This window comes from Myotis davidii, unplaced genomic scaffold, assembly GCF_000327345.1.
Source record: "Myotis davidii unplaced genomic scaffold, ASM32734v1 scaffold1219, whole genome shotgun sequence".
NCBI lineage: Eukaryota > Metazoa > Chordata > Mammalia > Chiroptera > Vespertilionidae > Myotis > Myotis davidii.
Genome location: NW_006290442.1, coordinates 658,138 through 675,714, shown reverse-complemented (window position 1 = coordinate 675,714; position 17,577 = coordinate 658,138). Strand labels below are relative to the sequence as shown.

At 52.2% G+C, this 17,577-nt stretch overlaps 1 protein-coding gene across 2 annotated transcripts in view; it reads left to right on the top strand.

Moving 5' to 3' along the window:
• TSPAN9 (tetraspanin 9) overlaps positions 1–17,577 on the top strand; it is a 199,557-nt gene that overhangs the window by 99,611 nt on the left and 82,369 nt on the right. The window contains exon 2 of one of the 2 annotated variants that reach the window (XM_006763523.2): positions 13,110–13,189. In XM_006763523.2, the coding sequence (XP_006763586.1) occupies positions 13,127–13,189 (63 nt within the window). In that variant the 5' untranslated portion in view covers positions 13,110–13,126. Of the gene's footprint in view, positions 1–12,261; positions 13,190–17,577 lie in introns of those variants that run through there. The other variant, XM_015563755.1, reaches the window with a different exon arrangement.

Sequence of the window (17,577 nt, the reverse complement as noted above, 5' to 3'; positions counted from 1 at the left end):
CCTACTATACCTGGGCTGTGTAGTTGGGAGGGCAGGACCTCTGCTTGCTTTCATTTGACAAAGCACCTGTGTTCATGCTGTGTGAAGTCAAAAAGAGCACAGGGGACATGCTGGCTGAGGGCTTGGTGCAGGTTGATGTTAGGAGCTGCTGGTATGTCCCCAGAACTGACAGGGCTTGCCCCATGGTGCTGTGACATGGAGCCTTTCTGTTGTTCCTGACTGGGTCATCCCATGCATGAACACTCTCTCACCTCTATGTGCAGGGGTCAGCTGTGTACATAAAAGCAGGGCCAGCACTGAGCCCAGGTAAAATTACTTGGTGTAAGGCATGATATCTGTTTAGAAGTCAGGAGCCATAGGTTCCAGTCTCAGGTCTGCTGCTGATTAGCTTAGACAAATCCTCTCCTCTCTTTGGTTGTTAGTTTTCTTATGTATAAATGGATGGCTTCCCTGCCTGTGTATTATACAGCAGTGTGGTGAAGGTCACCTGTGATCATAAGTACAAAAGCCCCTTGAATAAGCTGTGTCTCACACGTCTTTATTCACGGTGTTCAGGCACCTGGAACCCCTTGCCTCTCCCTCCTGTTGTTGGGCGGACAGCCCAGAATATACCCTGCTTTCTCTAAGAAGTGTTCCCTGATGGGCCAGCCTCCCTGGGCAGGTCCACTGAGCACTCAGTCTGTGCTGCCCACTCTGGCACGAGTTCATGTATTCTGTCACCTGTTGTCCTTTCATTTTTTTTTGCTTTCCCCTCACATAGACCATTAGCTCCTTGGGGCCAGTGCTCCTTGGTGCCATCTACAGTTGGCGAGCCCAGGATGGGCACAGAGTGGGTACTCAGAGACCTTTGGTGATTAGTAACCAGTATCATTTGTCTTTGTATCAGTCTCATCTGAAACGTGATGGATGGTTGTAGTGTGTGGATGAAGGTTCTGAAGTGCAGTACTGTCCACTTGATGTAGCAGTTTCCCAGACAGTGCCTCATCTGTCCCTCAGCATCTCTGTTTTACAGATGAGGAAATGGAAGTGTGCTCATTCATTCATTCAAAAAAAATGTGTGCTGTGTTCAGAGAGCTGTAAGCCTCTTGTCCAGGTCACACAGATAGTAAGTATCAGAGTTGGGGCTGGGGCCTCACCCTTCATTCTGCCTGGCTCCCTGCAGTATGAGTGTGTTTGCCTTGGGCTGTCCTTTTAGGAGGCAGATGGGGCAGCTGAGTAGAGTGTGCATTCATGGTCAGGCTCAGGGACAGCACAGTGCTCAGTGCCTGGCCCTGCTGTGTCCGTGTGGCCGAGGCTGCGGGCTGGCATTTCCTCTAGCAGCAGTGTGGGGAGGGGAAGAACAGGTGTGCCCTGGCACTGGGCCTGACTGGGCTATGGAAATGCCTCTTGGGGCTGGATCTTGGGGTATGAGTGACACACAGCCACCCAGACACATCGGGTCTCACGGAGCCCAGCCACATTCTCTGGGCTCCAGGCTGGATATCTGAGCTCCCTGGTGGCTCAGGAGATGGTCATATCTGCTGGGGGACCCCAGAGAGGGCCTCCAAAGGGGAGGACAAATGGTGATCTTGCAAGTTGAGTGCCTGCCAGATAGGCCAAGGGCAGTGTCAGGAGTGTCCAATAAATGGGTGAGGTAAGTACGTATGATGAAGGCGCGGGTGAGGCTGAGGGCTGTGTGGCTGTGTGAGGGATTCAGCTTTCCATCAGATTTCTGAAGTGCTCACCACACATCAAGTTAGGCTGGTCGCTGCAAGAGGAATACGGGTGAGTTTGTCCCCTCAGGAGCTTTTGGGAGTCTTGTAGGAAGACATTTATGCAAACAGCCATGACACAAGGCAGAATGAAATCAGTGCCTCAAAATTGAGATTAGGAATAAGAAGAGAGCCTCTTAGTTTGAGGGATCCTTAGGATCAGAGGATCCTGCATAGAGGATATGACATTTGGGGAGAGTCTTAAACCATCTACTAAAGACAGAGATGGGTGGTGGAGCCCTCATAGGTGGAGGGCAGTGCTCGAGCAGAGTATGGAAGCAACAAGTGGGGATATGTCTGGGAAACTGAGCAACACTGATTGCTGGGAGCATAAAGCACAGGACTATGGGAAATAAGGCCAACAAAGCACAGGGTAGAAGATCTTGAATGTCAACTTGGAGAATTTTTGTAGAATCCCTAGGAAGACTGTGAAAAATTTGAGCTGGTGGAAGGGGCAGAGCGGTGCATCCAAAGCTCTCTGTTGGGACAGTGATAGGCAGCATGTGGCAGGGTGGAGTAGGAGGAAGGCTGGACGCAGGGCCCAGTTCAGTGGACTGTGGTAGGAGCTGGGCTGGAAGACTGTGTCAGGAGGGGCTCCTCCTCTGCTTTCAGGGGTGCGTGTGTGGTGCCGGCTGCCTCTGGGCACGTGTTGAGGAAGTTTGTGTCGGTGAAACGTGGTTGGGTACACATTGTGCATGATTGGGTTACAGTAGGACTGCCTTTCTGCCAGAGCAACCTAAGAGAGAAAGAAGAGTTTTGGTAGCCCAAACAGCAGACTCATGGGTGTGTTTTGTGACCATTTTCACCTCAAGTACTTTGGGAGGAGAAAGATACCTCCAGGTTTGGGGAGGGCTGGTTGCTTCTCAGATGGGGGCACCTTGAATAACTTAGCTGCGTAGACATGGGCAGCCTGAAGTGGGTGGAGGGAAGAGATGCAGAATGGGACCATGACCAGTGCTGCAGCCTCACTTGACAGAGTGGCCAGTGGAGGTTCAGAGACCACAAGTGACTTCATGCCCTATGAGACTGTGAGTCCTGAGACAGCCAAGTCTACCCAATAGGGATGGCCAATTCGTCTTCCCCCTACTTCCTCATGCACCTCTCACTCTCTTCCTGTACAGGCTCCCTTCCCCTGGTGCCTGCAGAGCAGGTGGAATCCAGGGCACTGTTCCTGCTCCATCTTCCTTAGAGCATCTCCAGGTGTTATGCACATGCTGCTCTTTACTGCAGCAGTCTGGGCTTTGGGGAGGGAGAGAGGGAAGAGGGGAGGCAGCAGGCAGCAGTTTCTGAACCAGCAAAGTCTCCCAGCTACTGAGCTGGCCTCACAGGCAGGCTGGACGCTGGGTCAGAGATTGCTGTTCTCAGAAGCAGTCAGCACCCTCTATGGAGTGGCTAAGGAATATTGGATTCGCTGGGTCAGTAAATTTCCACTGGTGTATGGCAATAAACCTCAGGCTCATCACACTTCCCAGTGTCCGGCGGCCTGGCCTTATCTCATCCTCCCAAAGCCTTCTGCCCTCCTTGATAAGTACTAATAACAAATACCTCTCCCTGTCTGCCAGGCTCGGATGGCTCAGTATGTGCATGCCTGCGGGTGCAGGTACACCTGTCTGTCCAGCACAACACCTCACACACCAACCAGGCCCTCTTAGGGATCTGACAGGGATGCTTATTGGGCTTGGGATGAAAGATGGGGCTGGTGTCCAGGGACACTCCTGGATAAAAGGGCCTGAGAGCCCAGGGTGAGCAACTCACAGCGTGGGCTACCGTCCTGTGCTCCCAGGGCTCAGCCCCTACTGCTCCCTCCCATCCTGTCAACAGAGGAGACTGTTGTCCTTTGGGAGTGGCAGTTCTTGCTCTTTGCATCAAGTCTCTCACAAAGCACCCCAGTGCTTCATTTATGTGTTTGTGGTGATTTAAGAGCTCCTATGTGATAGGCACTATGCCAAGGGTTGTGATACAAAGATGATGGACACAGCCTTGCTCTCAAGGACCTCACATTCTTGCGGCAGGGGGCAGGGAGGCCGGTGAACAGGCAGCACTGTGATGGGCTGGGCTCAGCGTGTGTTGGTGCTCCAAGGAGAGCCTCCAAGCTGCCTCCCCAGACATCACAGAAGTAAGAGCAATACTGATGCTGCCTGTACTGTGGAAGTCAGCCAGTCAGAACGTGTGGAGAAAGGTGGTCCAGGCAGAGAAAATAGCAAGTGGGAAGGCCAGGAGGTGAGGATGTGTGTTCATTTTGGTGAAGCATAGGCTAAGTAAGGTGTGGGGGATGGGGCTGATGAGAGGAGTAGGGGGTGGCGAAGCACCTGTGGTGTTTTTTTGGTTTTTGTTTTTGTCATTGTTATTCCTCACCCAAGGATATTTTTCCATTGATTTTTAGAGAGAGTGGAAAGGAGGGAGGCAGGGAGAGAGAGAGAGAGAGCGAGAGACAGGAGAAACAACTTTTGGTTGCCTCCTGCACGTGCCCCTACCGGGGTCAGGGATTGAACCTGCAACCCAGATACATACCCTTGACTGGAAATCGAATCTGTGACCCTTCGTTGCACAGCTGATGCTCTAACCACTGAGATACTGGACAAGGCTGTGCTGGTTTTTAATTGGCATCCAGGGTTTTTAATTGCATCCAGGGTCACCTCTGCTCCAACTTCACCTTCCCTTCAAGTTCACTCTCTGTGAAGCTTCATTTTGGCTGGGTGGCGGACATGAGTACTCTGGGTACTCTGGCTTTACCTAGCTATTCCCTACCAGGATGCACTTCCTCCTGCCCTCTGCCTGTCCAGTCCTACCCATTTTCCAAGAGCCAAGTTGGGTCCCATTTCACAGGGTGGGAATTTTGGGGCTAGCAGGAGCTTTAGAGAACAGCTAGTTCAACCTCCTTTTTTTGTGGGCGAGGAGCTAGAGATCATACAGGTAATTGGTGTCCAGAGGCTTTGTTCCTTGGGCCCGAGGTGACCATACAATTGGAAGGCTCATGAAGCCCTTCCTAATGATGCTGGCTTGCCCCTGCACACACACATGCCCTCCTTTGAGCGCCTGTTTATTTGTTCAGGTATTCATTGTGCCCTGCTTCTAATCAGGCATTGTACTGGCTGCACAGTAGTGAGAGAACCAGACCCAGTCCTGCTGCCCTAGGTTTTATGGTCTATTAGGAGAATCAGCAAATTGTCACTTAAGTAAACATGTACAGTTGACCCTTGAACATGCAGGGGTTAGGGATACAGATCCCCCACATAATTGAAAATCCACATGTAACTTTTGACTCCTCCAATATGTAACTACTAATATCATATCCTACTATTAACTGGAAGCATTACTGATAATATAAACAGCCTATTACACTGTATTGTATCATACAGTATATAATACATACTAGGGGCCCGGTGCACGAAATTCATGCACTAGTGTGTGTGTGTGTGTGTGTGTGTATAGGGGGGGTGGTCCCTCAGCCCAGCCTGCCCCTTCTCACATACTGGGAGCCCTCAGGGGATGTCCTACTGACGACTTAAGCCCACTCCCTGCTCTCCTTGGGGAGCGGGCCTAAGCCACAGTCTGGCCTTCCTTTGTGGGAGGCAACCGGGCTGATCAGGGGAAGGCACCAGTCCCATCACCCTGCTGCTGCAGCCACTGCCAGTCACCGCAGCCATCAAGGTGTTTTCATCAACACGGACTCCAGTCCCTTCACTATGAAAAAACGACAACTTTCTTTAGGCATTTTCAAAGTGAGTTGGAAAAACCCTACATTACCTTCTTGGATTCTTATTACCCAAGTTACTAAGAATATTACCAGTGGCATACAGGGACATTAGCCAATGAGTGGTCAGAAAAGGTGTTTCCTCTGTAGTTCACACTGATCCCCTGCTCGGCCCCTGCCCAGGCCTAAGGCCTTAGGCCAGGCGTTAGGCCTGGGCAGGGGACCCCCAGCCCGCTCTGATTGCCTACCCAGGCCTCAGGCCTCTGGCTGGGGTGTTAGGCCTGGGAAGGGGACCCCCAGCCCTCTCCGATTGTAGGCTCCACCCCTGCCCAGGCCTCAGGCTTCTGGTGGAACTTTAGGCCTGGGCAAGGGACCCCCAGCTCCGGGTAATCACCAGCTCCACCCCTTCCCAGGCCTCAGGCCTCTGGCCAGGGTGATCACCGGCTCTGCCTCCCTGGGTGGCTTCTGGCACTGCCCGCCCCACCTGTAGCATTCAAATTTAACGGCCATCTTTGTTCGGTTAACTTGCATACTCTTCTGATTGGCTGGTGGGTATAGCGAAGGTATGGTCAATTAGCATCTTTGTCTTTTATTAGTGTAGATAACATATACTAGTATTTTGTATGTTATATGTTTTATATACTGTATTCTTGCAATAAAGTAAGCTAGAGCAAAGAAAATTTTATTAGGAGAATCATAAGGAAAATATATTTACAGTATTTATTGGGGAAAAAAATCCATGTGTAAGTGGACCCACACGGCTCAAACCCATTTTGTTCAGGGGTCAGCTTTACCTTCAAATTAGGATGAGTGCTATGAGAGAGAGGCAAGTGGTGCTATGAGACTCTATATTGATGGAGAGGGAGGCTTTCATTTAGATGGCAGGGGGACAGTCAGAAACACAGAAGATAATTTTTAGACCTTTCTTTCTTTCTTTCTTTCTTTCTTGCTTTCTTGCTTTCTTGCTTTCTTGCTTTCTTTGCTTTCTTGCTTTCCCTCCCTCCCTCCCTCCTTCTCTCCCTCCCCTCTCCCCCTCCCTTCCGCCCTCCTTTCCTCTCCTCCTCTTCCTCCTTCTTCTTTTTCTTTTTTGATATGAGAGAGAGAAACATTGATTTGTTGTTCCATTTATTTATGCATTCATTGGCTGCTTCTTATATGTTCACTGATTGGGGATCAAACCCACAACTTTGGCATATTAGGATGATGCTCAAACCAACTGAGCTACCCGGCCAGGGCTGGAAGAGAATTTTTGAAGAATTTACAAGAGCTCATGGATGAGTAGAACTAAGTCAGACAGTGGGTTGTGGAAGAGAATTTCAGGCAGAGGGAAGAGCATGGACAAACCTCTGAGGAGAGAAAGAACTCTGAAAGTTCACTGGTTGGAGCATAATGAGAGAATAGTTGGAAATGGGGCTGGAGAGGTAGCCAGGGGCCAATCATGCTGGACCTTTGCGGCTGTTTTAGGAATTTGGGTTGTAATAGAAAAATAGGGTAGCAAACACACACACACACACACAACCACACATAGATGCTCTTTTAAAACACACACACACACACACACACACACACACACACACACACACAATCAGAATCTCAGTAAAATGGGAAGATACTGATGGGATTAAAGTAGGAGAGCAATGTGAGTGAGAAGATGGTGTTGGCTGCTCTGTGCAGTGGACTGAGGGCAGGAGCAGGAATAAGAGCTCTGTTGGAGGCTGCTGCAGGAGCCAAGTGCGAGATGATATAGGGCTGGACCAAGGCAGAACTGCATTGTCTTGTGGGGGTCGGGACAAGTGGAAGGCGAGTCATTGGACAGGGCTTATGTTTGGTTGGAGGTGGGGCAAGTTAAGGGTGGATCTTGGGTTTCTGGTGTAAGTAGTGGGATGGTGCTTATGCTGTTTATTGCTAAGGGGAGGGCACTGCCATGGTATGTGTGTGTGTGTGTCAGGGGGCAGGGCTGGGGCAAGGTCAGTCCCTCTGGGGCATGGGAAATTGGAGCTGACTCTGAAGTGGCCAAGTGGGGATGCCAAATAGGAGTTGGATATGTGTGCTTGGGGCTCAGAAGACAGGTCAGGCCCAGGTAACCATTTAGGTGTCATCAGCATGTGCAGGGCACTAGAAGGGATGGTCAGATGCAGGAATATCAGGCAGAGGAAGAGGGTTCAGGACTGAATGACTCTGACTGAGAAAGGAGCTGAGGAGAAGGAGCTGCATGTTTACCCTTAGAATTTGAGCCACAGGCATTTTGTATTGATTATATGTTAACTTGTATCTTTTTCTGTTCAACTACATTATTAATTAGATGGGTACTGGGATCATATTTAGTATAATAATAATTATTAATATTGATAATAGTGCCTCAATTCATTGAACATTTTCAGACATGCTATGTGTATTACATTCATAACCTTTCATAGCTATTTTTAAAATTAAATTTATTGGGGTAACACTGGTTAATCACATAAGTTTCAGGTGTAAAACTTCATAATTCATCATGAATATTGCACTGTGTGCTCACTACCCAAAGTCTAATCTTCTGTCACCATATATTGGATCCCCTTTACCCTCTTTGTCCCCCCCCGCCCAGCCCTCTCATCTCTATTTTCTTACATACTACTTGGGAAGGTGTGCATTATCTCCATTTATGGTGGGGAAACTGAGGCTCAGAGCAGGTAAGTGCTCATTCCAGGTTACCCAGCATTTGGGTAACTCCAGATGGGATTTGGGCACACACACCTGTACCAAACCCTGAAGTGTTTCCAGGACATTATTTTGCCAGAACTTATGGGCAGGGGTCACTGAAGACATCTAAGCAGCCGCCATCCTTTCTCCTAGAGCCAGGCCCAGCTGACCCACCGTTTCCAGGGCACGTGGTGTGTGCTGAGTGGTATTGGCTTTGTGACAATCCATCCATACCTCTCAGCTGGCTCCTCATGATCTAGAAGCCTTATTTTTAGTACTCCCGGCTGGGAACGGAGTAGTGTGGCTGGCCCATAGCTGCGACCCGGTTTCTTCGGAGCTCAGCTAACTGTCCAGTCTCACTGGTTCATGCGCAGGGCAGCATGCTTACTTGTCATTTGTGGGGTGTGGACACACAGCCGAGGTTCTCTTCACAGTCATGTTTGATCAGTAGCCGGTAGTGACCTCTGACAAGGGCTGACCACAGCCACCTCTTGGATTTTGTGCCATGGCTCCAGCTCCAGGGAGTCTGCACGAGTTCACCGTGGTTCAGCTGGAGGCAGACCTGCAGCATCCTGACAGTTCCTCCAAAAGGTGTGGCCCCGCAGGATGGGAAGGCATTCCAGAGCAGCTCGTCCTCTGTCTTGCTCCTGTCTCAGTCTTCTTTTTCCCCGCCCCCTACATTTCTTGACTCTTCCTCTAAAATGGCTCTCTGATTCATAAGTGTTTATTTGTCTGTCCATTTCTCCATCCAGGCTGTGTGCTAGGGATGTGGCTGTGAGCAAATAGTTGACTACATGGCCGTTACACTCAGTCATCTGTTGCCGGGCATTTCGATTTCCTGGGTTCTGTTGTCAGGTTCTGATGCCCTCAGATATCCTGCTTTCCAGGAACAATTCCATAGATTTCTGGCATGGGTCCCATCCTGTGATTAATGGACTTGGAGGGAGTTCAGGGCTTAGGCATGGTGGACGTCCTTTACCCTCCGAGTCCCTAACCTGTGGTGGTCACTGGGCACGCCCTGGGGGTGAGAAATGGTTAAGACACAACCCCTGCCTCTTTTGAGAAGCTGAGTGTCCAGAGCAGAGGTTGAGGATGTAATTGCATCCTCAACAAAGAACTAGGGGGCCTGAAGAAGGGAGGAGCAGGCCTCTACACAGAGAAAGAGGTACACCAGCCATCTCTGGTAGACTGACCTGAGCAAGTCATCCCTCCATTTGTAGCTGTGATCCCTTCCACAGCAGCCAAGCCCTATTTACTTGCTTATTTTCCTTACTGGGCTATACAAACTATACAAACAAAACTACCTTTAGTTCTTTTCTATCCCGCCCTTTCCACCATCATTGTTACTGTCCTTCCTGAATCCTGGCCAAGTTTCATTTCCTCACCATCCCCTGCTAAGTGAATCTGCATGCAGACATCTCTGGATGGGGGCCCCCTGCTAGGGACCTCTGCAGCCTTGTCTCTTGGCACTGTAGGTAAGCGGTTTGCTGAGCAAGTACAGTGTTTTCTATATTGCTGAAGAAGATCTCAGTTTTGTAGTTTAAACTTTGGGGTGAGGCGAATCTTCCTTCTTCTTCCATGGCAGCCCATCTCACACATTCCTTAGGATAGCAAGTGTCACTCTGTGTCTAACATAAATTCTGGAGGAGGCTGCCTTGAGGTTTAGAGGGACAGAATACTTCACGAGCTGCACACATCGTCAAATACAGAAATCATCAGCACAGGTCTGACAGGGGATCTGTGTTGGCCCATCAGCTCTGATTGTGTGTGGGTGAGTGAGAGACCAAAGACGGATCTCTCTGGCACTGCAAGCCCGAGAAACACAGCGAGAGGCAGAAAGAGCTTGGCATTTACTCGGAAGCCCACATCTCCCTAGTTGCCAGTCAGCAGAGATGTTGCAAGTTGGTTTCATGTATTCACTGCTCTTCCTTCCCTTTTGGAAGTCTGTACTTGCTTCACTTTTTTGTTATTAAAAAAGGGATGGGGGCAGGGGGGTGGGGGGTAGGGTGAAAAGGCAGCTCTGCCTTGTTCAAATGCTCAGAGATTCTGAAGGGCGGTCTGTACCTTCCAACTCTTCTGAGCATGTTCCCACATGTGCCAACTCTGGGGTTAGGCTCTATTAATCCCCTGAGGAAGGGAGAGGGGGAGAGGGATAGAAACATCAATGTTGAGAGAGGATCATTGATTGGCTGCCTCCTGCATGCCCCCTACTAGGGATGGAGCCTACAATCTGAGCATGTGCTCTGACCAGTCGAACCATGACCTCCTGATTTATAGGTCAATGCTCAACCACTGAGCCACACAGGCCGGGCACCATTTTAAAGAGGAGGAAACAGGAGCTCAGAAAAGCAAACTTGCCTTTGATCCCAAACTGAGCTAAGAGTGAAGAACAGGTCCCGCTGGTAAATGATCTCTCCTGCATCAAAGAAGTAATGTTGTTAGAGTGAAGCAGTAGCCATGAGCCCTCAGGAGCCCTCTGAAGAGAACAAAAGTATTAACCATTTCAGTCAGGTGGCTGTGGGCTCCATGAAGAGCCAGCCGGACGCCTGCCCCTCATCTGTAGACAGCACCCAGTGTCCAACCAGGGGACACGCATGGTGTCACAGTTGTGACATACACTAGGTTTCCTTGCTGGGCTGCTGTCTGAATGGGGATAGGGCTCAGAATAGTAACACCACTGCAGGCCCCTGTAAAGAGCCTGAGGGGTTGCACCCAAGATGTAGACCTGCCTGGGAGCCAGTGAGGGTGCAGGCTGGGTGGTGCAAGGCCACCACAGCAAGCCTGTGATAGGGTTTGAAGTCCCTCTGGCCTGAGTCAATGTCCCCCTTCCTTTGGCCACAGCCAGTGGCCTTGGTGATGAATGCCCTGTCTTTCTGACTAGATTGTGTGTGTGAATGGCAGGGATCAAGCAGCACACTTTACATCAGTTTCCTCAAGGGCCTGGCCCTGAGCTCAGCACATTGAAGCAGGTATAGAATAAGTGTTTGATGGGATCCGGGAGGCCATTTCACACTCATATCCCATGGGGGAGCATGAATTCTCCTCCTATCGCCCCCCTCTAAGCCTGGCGTTAGGTGCTGGGGATATTAAGCCTCCTAGGACTTGGTCCTGCCCTCAGGTGCTCTCAGTACTCTCGTGCTGGTGGCAGGAGAGGTGGGCTCCTCATACCCCAAAGTTTTTAGTCTTGGTTTGGCAACTGGTAGCCCAGGTAGTGCAGAATTTTGCTCAAGCCCAGGGGACGCAGCCCCAGCGCAGTGTTTCCCGGTAGGATGCAGGCTCCTCTGCACGTTCCCAAGCCCCTAGCGAGAGCCTCCTTCCTGCGTTTTCCCTCTCCAGTCTCGTACGTGCACTCTTCATGGGAGAGGATCCAGCCTGCGTCCAAGAGCCCGCCTACATCATCCTTGGCACCGGCAGGACCCCACTTCGGCCACCTCTCCTCATGCTGGCGAGGGTCCTAGCCGGCGCAGCGTCCCACCCCGCAATGTGGGGCGGGGGAGGGGCACTCCCGCAGCTGCCAGAGCCTCCGGGAGCCGCCGGGACCCGCGCGCGTGCGCGTGCACGTGGAGGGGGCGGGGAGGGCGGCGCGCCCCGCGGAGGCCCCAAGCGCCTTTCTCACACCTCACGCAGCACCTGTGGTCCCTTGTCTCAGCGTTGTGGCCAGACCCACGTGTGCAAAAGTGGTGTGTGTGTGTGTGTGTGTGTGTGTGTGTGTGTGTAGCTGGGAGTCCGTGTGCCCCAGGTCTGGCAGGCCCGTATGCACAGGGGAGGCAGCCAGGGAGACAGTGGCCGCACTTCTTTACCCTTTCAGTCCTTCTCGGCCCTTTCCTCTGGTTTCTTTGGGTCATTGGTACCTCCAGTCCCCCCTTAGCCCCCCCTTCTGCCGCCCCTTTACTGCGGTAGAAGAGACCAACGCCTTCCGTGGAGGTTCTGGTTCACCCCCAGCTCCAGAGCCCTTGACATTTAGTGAGGGTTCAAGGCGCACGGGTGTAGGCACACAGCAGAACTGTAATCCTATTAAAGATATGGTGTCACTGGGGAGGGGGAGGCTCCCCTCCCCCGCCCCTGGCAGACCTCGCACTCATTGGTTGAATGCAAAACAGGGGGCGGGGCTGAGGGCCAGGCGAGGGGGCTCCGGGCGATTTCGGAGTCGGGAGTCGGGGCTGGGATTTCACTGGGAAAGCCCAGCGGCGGTAGCTGCGGCGGATCCCCCGGCACTGTCTGCGGCGCGCCCGCCCAGCGCTGGGCTGGCGAGCAGCTCCGCAAAGTCGCGGAGCGAAAGGAGGTGGAGCGCCCACCAAGTGGTCGGGGCTCCACGCTGGGGCTGGGTCGGGCGAGGTGTGTGCCCTGGGAGCCTGGATCCCGGAGCCCTGGTGCCTCGCGTGGAGCGGTCAGTGCCCCGGGAAGCGAGCTGACGCTCTGGAAAGAGAAGTCAAATTGCAGCCTTCCCAAAGACGTCTGCTAAGTTACGCAGGCCAGCCAGTTCCCGGAGAGCATTCGCGAGCGCGCAGAAAGCCGAGCCGCAGAGCCCTCCCGGGCCAGCCGGCTGGGAGTAGGGCAGCGGCCCCTGTGCAACGGGGTCCGGTCCGGAGTGTGCCGGGGGTACAGAGAGGAGGCGTGCAAGGCTTCACCTGGCCTCCTGCAGCCCGCGTCCGACTTGGGCGCCCCCTCCGTCCCTCTCCGGGAGCGATGCCCCCCGCCCCTTGCGCCCCACGGGAACGCCTCGAGCATGGAGAAATCGAGTAGCGAGGATTCTTCGATCCACCGGAGTCCATCTTTGGACAGCAAGGACTCGGACTTTGCCAAGCCGTCCACCTCGGGCCGCCCGTTCGGCCGCGGTTTCACTGCCGGCGCCTTCTATGGCACCGCGGGCTCCGGGGGCCAGAGCCGCGCGGAGGCTGGAGTCAAGACTGACAAGTACAATGCCCCGAAAGGCAGCAAGTACGTGGTGTTTTACCTGGACCTGTCCTTTGTTTTCCTCCTAGAATTTAAGAAGTGCAACATGGCCAGGGGCTGCCTCTGCTGTTTGAAATACATGATGTTCCTCTTCAATTTGATATTCTGGGTAAGTCCTTGCGCTTATCCCTCCCTTTGCCTTCTCTCCTCGTCTATACCCTCTTCCTTTCTGGTGCTGCATTGCTCTGCTCTCCGCAGAACGGTAAGTGGGTTTTTTTCTAAGATCGTTATTTCCCCTTGTCCATGTATCTTCCTCTTCTTTTCGCTCTCCTTGGCTGAATGGAGGCTCCAAACTTGCCTTTCTTCCAGGAGAGGCTAACTGTACTCCTAGGAGGCTGGCAAAGTTTGCCTCCACCTCCTTCCCCTGTAAGAAACCCATCTGGAAGTGCCTCTAACTGGATAAGCTGCAGAAATAGGTGTGGGGTCCGAATTTTTAACAGCTGTGACCCTGAGTTGAAGACCCGCACAAGTGTGAATAGTCTTCTGAGTTTCTTCTATCCCTGCTGAATATGCAAGAATACTGTCTGCAGCATTTTATAGGCACCAGATAGGGGAGTGGTAGAGGTCATATCCTCCCACTCCTGGCAGTGAACTCCAGGAAAAGGAGGAATAGCCCCTGTCCCAAGCTGAGGGACTCCCCTGCTGGACTGCAGATATGCCTCTGAGTTAGGGCTCCTGTGAAAAAGGAGGGTGTGGGAGGGATGCTGCCGGCGGGTGGCAGGCAGCTGCTTTTGAGGGATTGCAGGGGGAGCGGGAGGCCATGTGCTCCACCTCCACCGTGAGCCCTCCCAGCTCTGAGAACCCTAGAGACTAGAAGGGACAAAGGCAGGGAGGGGCAATCAGGAGTGCTCCATTCTGGGTGAGAGATTGCTTTCTAGAGAAGATATCAGTGGGTGGGGCAGCTTGGAAACATTCTCCAACCTCTGTGATTCTGGAGGCCGTGTGAGTGCGGCTTGCACACTTGTCATAAATACTAGTTAGGCAGATATGAAAACTTCTTAACCTCCTATCTACTAGTAATTGTTCCTTCATCCCAACTGCTGCTTCTGCCTTTCTTCACCAGAGCCCAGACGAAGTCAACACAGATGTTTGGCTCTGCCCCAGGGCCTGTCCTGCCGACTAGAGGGACTAGAGGGACTAGAGGCTGTCAGCTGCCTGTGGTCCAGGAGGAGCACTGGGGGCAGGAGAAAGTCATTCACAGTGAAACCAGCAGAAGCACTTGTGTTTTGGTGTTCAACGTTTGTGGGAAGTGACTGGCTTTAACTGAAGAACTTTTTGGTTGTGTAGGATGGGGGCGACTTTTCCCACAGAGGGGAAAACTCAGGTTGAGTGGGAAGAAGTCTGGGTTCTTGGTTCTGTGTTAGCTTCTTTTGTGACCTTGGCTAAATTGCATCATTCATTAAGGACTAGGTGTCCTTTCCAGCCCAAGGGTGGGCAGGGGGGTGGGGTGGGGGGCTGTCAAGATGGTCTCCCTCATGCGCAGACTTCCGTAGGTATGGGTATCCTTGCCTTCTTTATGGGGAGGGAGCCCCTTCCCTGCCTCATGCATAGGCTGCTGCTTCTCTTCAGAGGAGCCTGGTTTGAGGTTGTTTGAGTTGAATTTTCCCAGATAGCTCCATGGTCTGGGGCCCTCCAGTCACTGTGTTACCTATCCTTTGGTGAGGTTTTGTGGAAATGGGGGCAGAACCACTGGAATGTGAAGAATGATTTAGTGGCCACCATTGGGCAAGTGCTCCTGGTCCTCTGACTCACTTGCCGACAATAGTGTCAGCCAAACACTGGTGTGTATTTCTCTGGTGCCTACGAATTACAGGAATGCTGCCCTTACATTGTCTACAGCTTCCCTCTCTGTTCTTGCCCACAGTCAACCTGCCTTCCTGTCTCGCCCCACCCTGCATATCTTAACACTTACTACAAAGATCCTCCTGGGATGCTCACTCAGTGTCTTTCTTGGCCAGTAGCTCCCTGCTCCTCCCACCCCCACCCCGCCACCTGCTGGCCAGAGTGGGTATAACTGCTGCAGCTTTTTTCTCCAGGATGGTGTCAACTTGGTTTAGGGACCACCTCACATAGTATAGCCCAATGGTCTGTGCTCCGTACTTAGAAGTCATTTGTTATATGTTTGTGAGTAAATGAATTGAAGGTCACAACAGTAAATGTACATGTTAATTGTGTTGCAGGATTCACAAGTCCCACTTGGTAGGGACTTGTCCAAGATGAAGGCTCTCCTAGCAGAGCACCTCAGCTGTGGGGTGACAAGAGGCTCCTTTCATCATCCCTGAGAATCTTGTCAGAGGTTAATGAGATGGCTGATGGAGAGGGCTTCCTTTATGGTCCATAGTGAAAGGACTTGCTGTCTCTTCCTAATAAGAAGGTACCACCACCACTCTCTCACCGGCAAGGAGTGACTCTCTCCTAATCTCTGACTTTTCTGATGTTTCAGAATTCCGATGACATACTATAAGCTGGGAGAAATTGAATCTCAAAGATCCAGGTCTTTTATGCTAGTAGCATATGAGATGATGAAATAAGACATAGACCTTAGGAAAAATGGAAAACTTAGCAAAAGAGAACTGGATGCCTGTGTGTAAGAGTGTTTGTTGGGAGGTGGGAGAGCAGGTGCTGCAGGGTGTTGGCCAGGATTTGGTCCCGGTGGATCACTGAGCTCCACTTGTATGATGACTTCCCGTGGCCAGGTGATTAGGCCTGAGATGGAAGAAGGAGTGGAGGAAAGAGCCAAGTGAGAAGAGAAAGTGCTTGGGCCTCAGGCAGGTGGGACAGGACCTCTGGGAGACCTCTGCTCTTTCTAGTGCACAGGGAGGGAAGGTGACGGGGTAGGGAGAGGAGGGATGCAGGGCTGGTGAGAGTCAACTCCTCCAGGACCCAGCGCAATGATCAAGAATTAGGTAGCCATCACTTTCTCTAGTCTCATGGCCCAGATCCCAAAAGGAGGCTTTTCTGAGGCATTAGAGTTGAACATGAGGCCTGCAATCAATAGACAGAGATCTTCCTTAGATCCCGGAGCCTACCTGGTAGTTCTCTAAACCCACTGCTGCCACCATGCCCCCTGCCTCCTCAGAGCCTGCTGGGAGGGCTCCCAGTGCAGCTGTCTTATACCGCAGCCTCTCTCAGGCGTGAGAGTCCCTGGTTCCTTGCCACTGGGTGGAGCTTCTAGGGTGTTGGTACTGGTGAGGGCTTGGGTGACATGACCAAGGACAGGGTGGGAGGCAGAGCCATGCTGCCAGCATTCCTCTTCCTTACCAAGAAAAGGGCAGAGGCCTTACAGGCTGCTGGGTGCCTGCCTGCTTCGGGCTGGGGGTGGGGTCCAGGTTGCTCCTGCCACTGCCGACTTCAACCAGATGGTCCTAGCCATGTTAGCCCTCAGGGCAGCATTTTGGAAGGCCTGATATTGATGGCAGGAGTTGAGGAGGGGGCAGTCAGTGGTCATGCCTAATGGAGTCCCACTTGTCTACTGCATACCTCACTCCAATTCTCACAGCCCAGAGAACGCTGGCTTTTTGGAGGAAAGGAAATAGGAGCCTGAATTGAGACAGAAGTTTCCCCATCCTGAAGGGCCTGCCCACCAGTAATCAAACCCACCCCAAGTTATTTCTCCCAGCAGTATTCCCCTCAGTCAGTTCATCTCTGAGTCCTCTCAGAGCCATTTGGTGGAACCCTCCAGGTAGAGATTAAGTGAATCTAAGCCCCAACAGGGGGGCAAAGTGGGCCCAGAGCTCTTTACTCTGAGAAGGGGAGGGAGCGTATAGCATGGGCTCTGAGTGCTGGGGGCCTATGTCCTCTTCTCAAGAGAGCAAATCGGATCCCAGCCCAGCTTCTCCCAACCCAAGTCAAGTTCCTGTCTGATATGGAAGGGCAGAGGTGGGGCTGGGGTTGCTGGCATACCAGTAATTGCCACTCTGGATAATGGTCACTTTTCATGCTTGCTAGCAGAGCTGTCCCATCACTTTAAGTCATGGTTGGCAGAGCAGTGACATTCTGGCCCCAATGGAAAGTCTATTCCCTGTGGAGTTCTCCTTAATAAAGGCCAATGAGCTAAGGAGCAGTGTTCAGTGTGCCTGCTGGAGCAGGGGAAAGGTTGGCACAGGGCTGCCATGGTCAGGGGATCGGGTGGGGGCCCTGATTAACCTCCCTTAAGTGGGGTCAGGCCTTTGTAGCTTGGCCCCTCTGGGAGCAGGCAGTTTGGTTAAAGCTCTCCAGTCACATTTGAGGCATGTGTTTGGTACTGGTGTGGCTGCATGTATGTGCCTCTGTGGTCTGTGGTGCCAGGACAGGTGCCAGGGGTCTGTACACAGTTGGTGCTAGACGGCTTGGGGGTGTCCTAAGAAAGCTGTGGGATGCCTTCTATCTGGGAATGGAAGTGGTGAATGGACTAAGGGTCTGAGCATGACAGGTTCAGACTTGGCCTCTCCAATCAGGAGATCCAGGCTAAACTTGGCAGCAAGAGGCATTCAGAGGCTTCCCAAAGTGCTCCGGTGT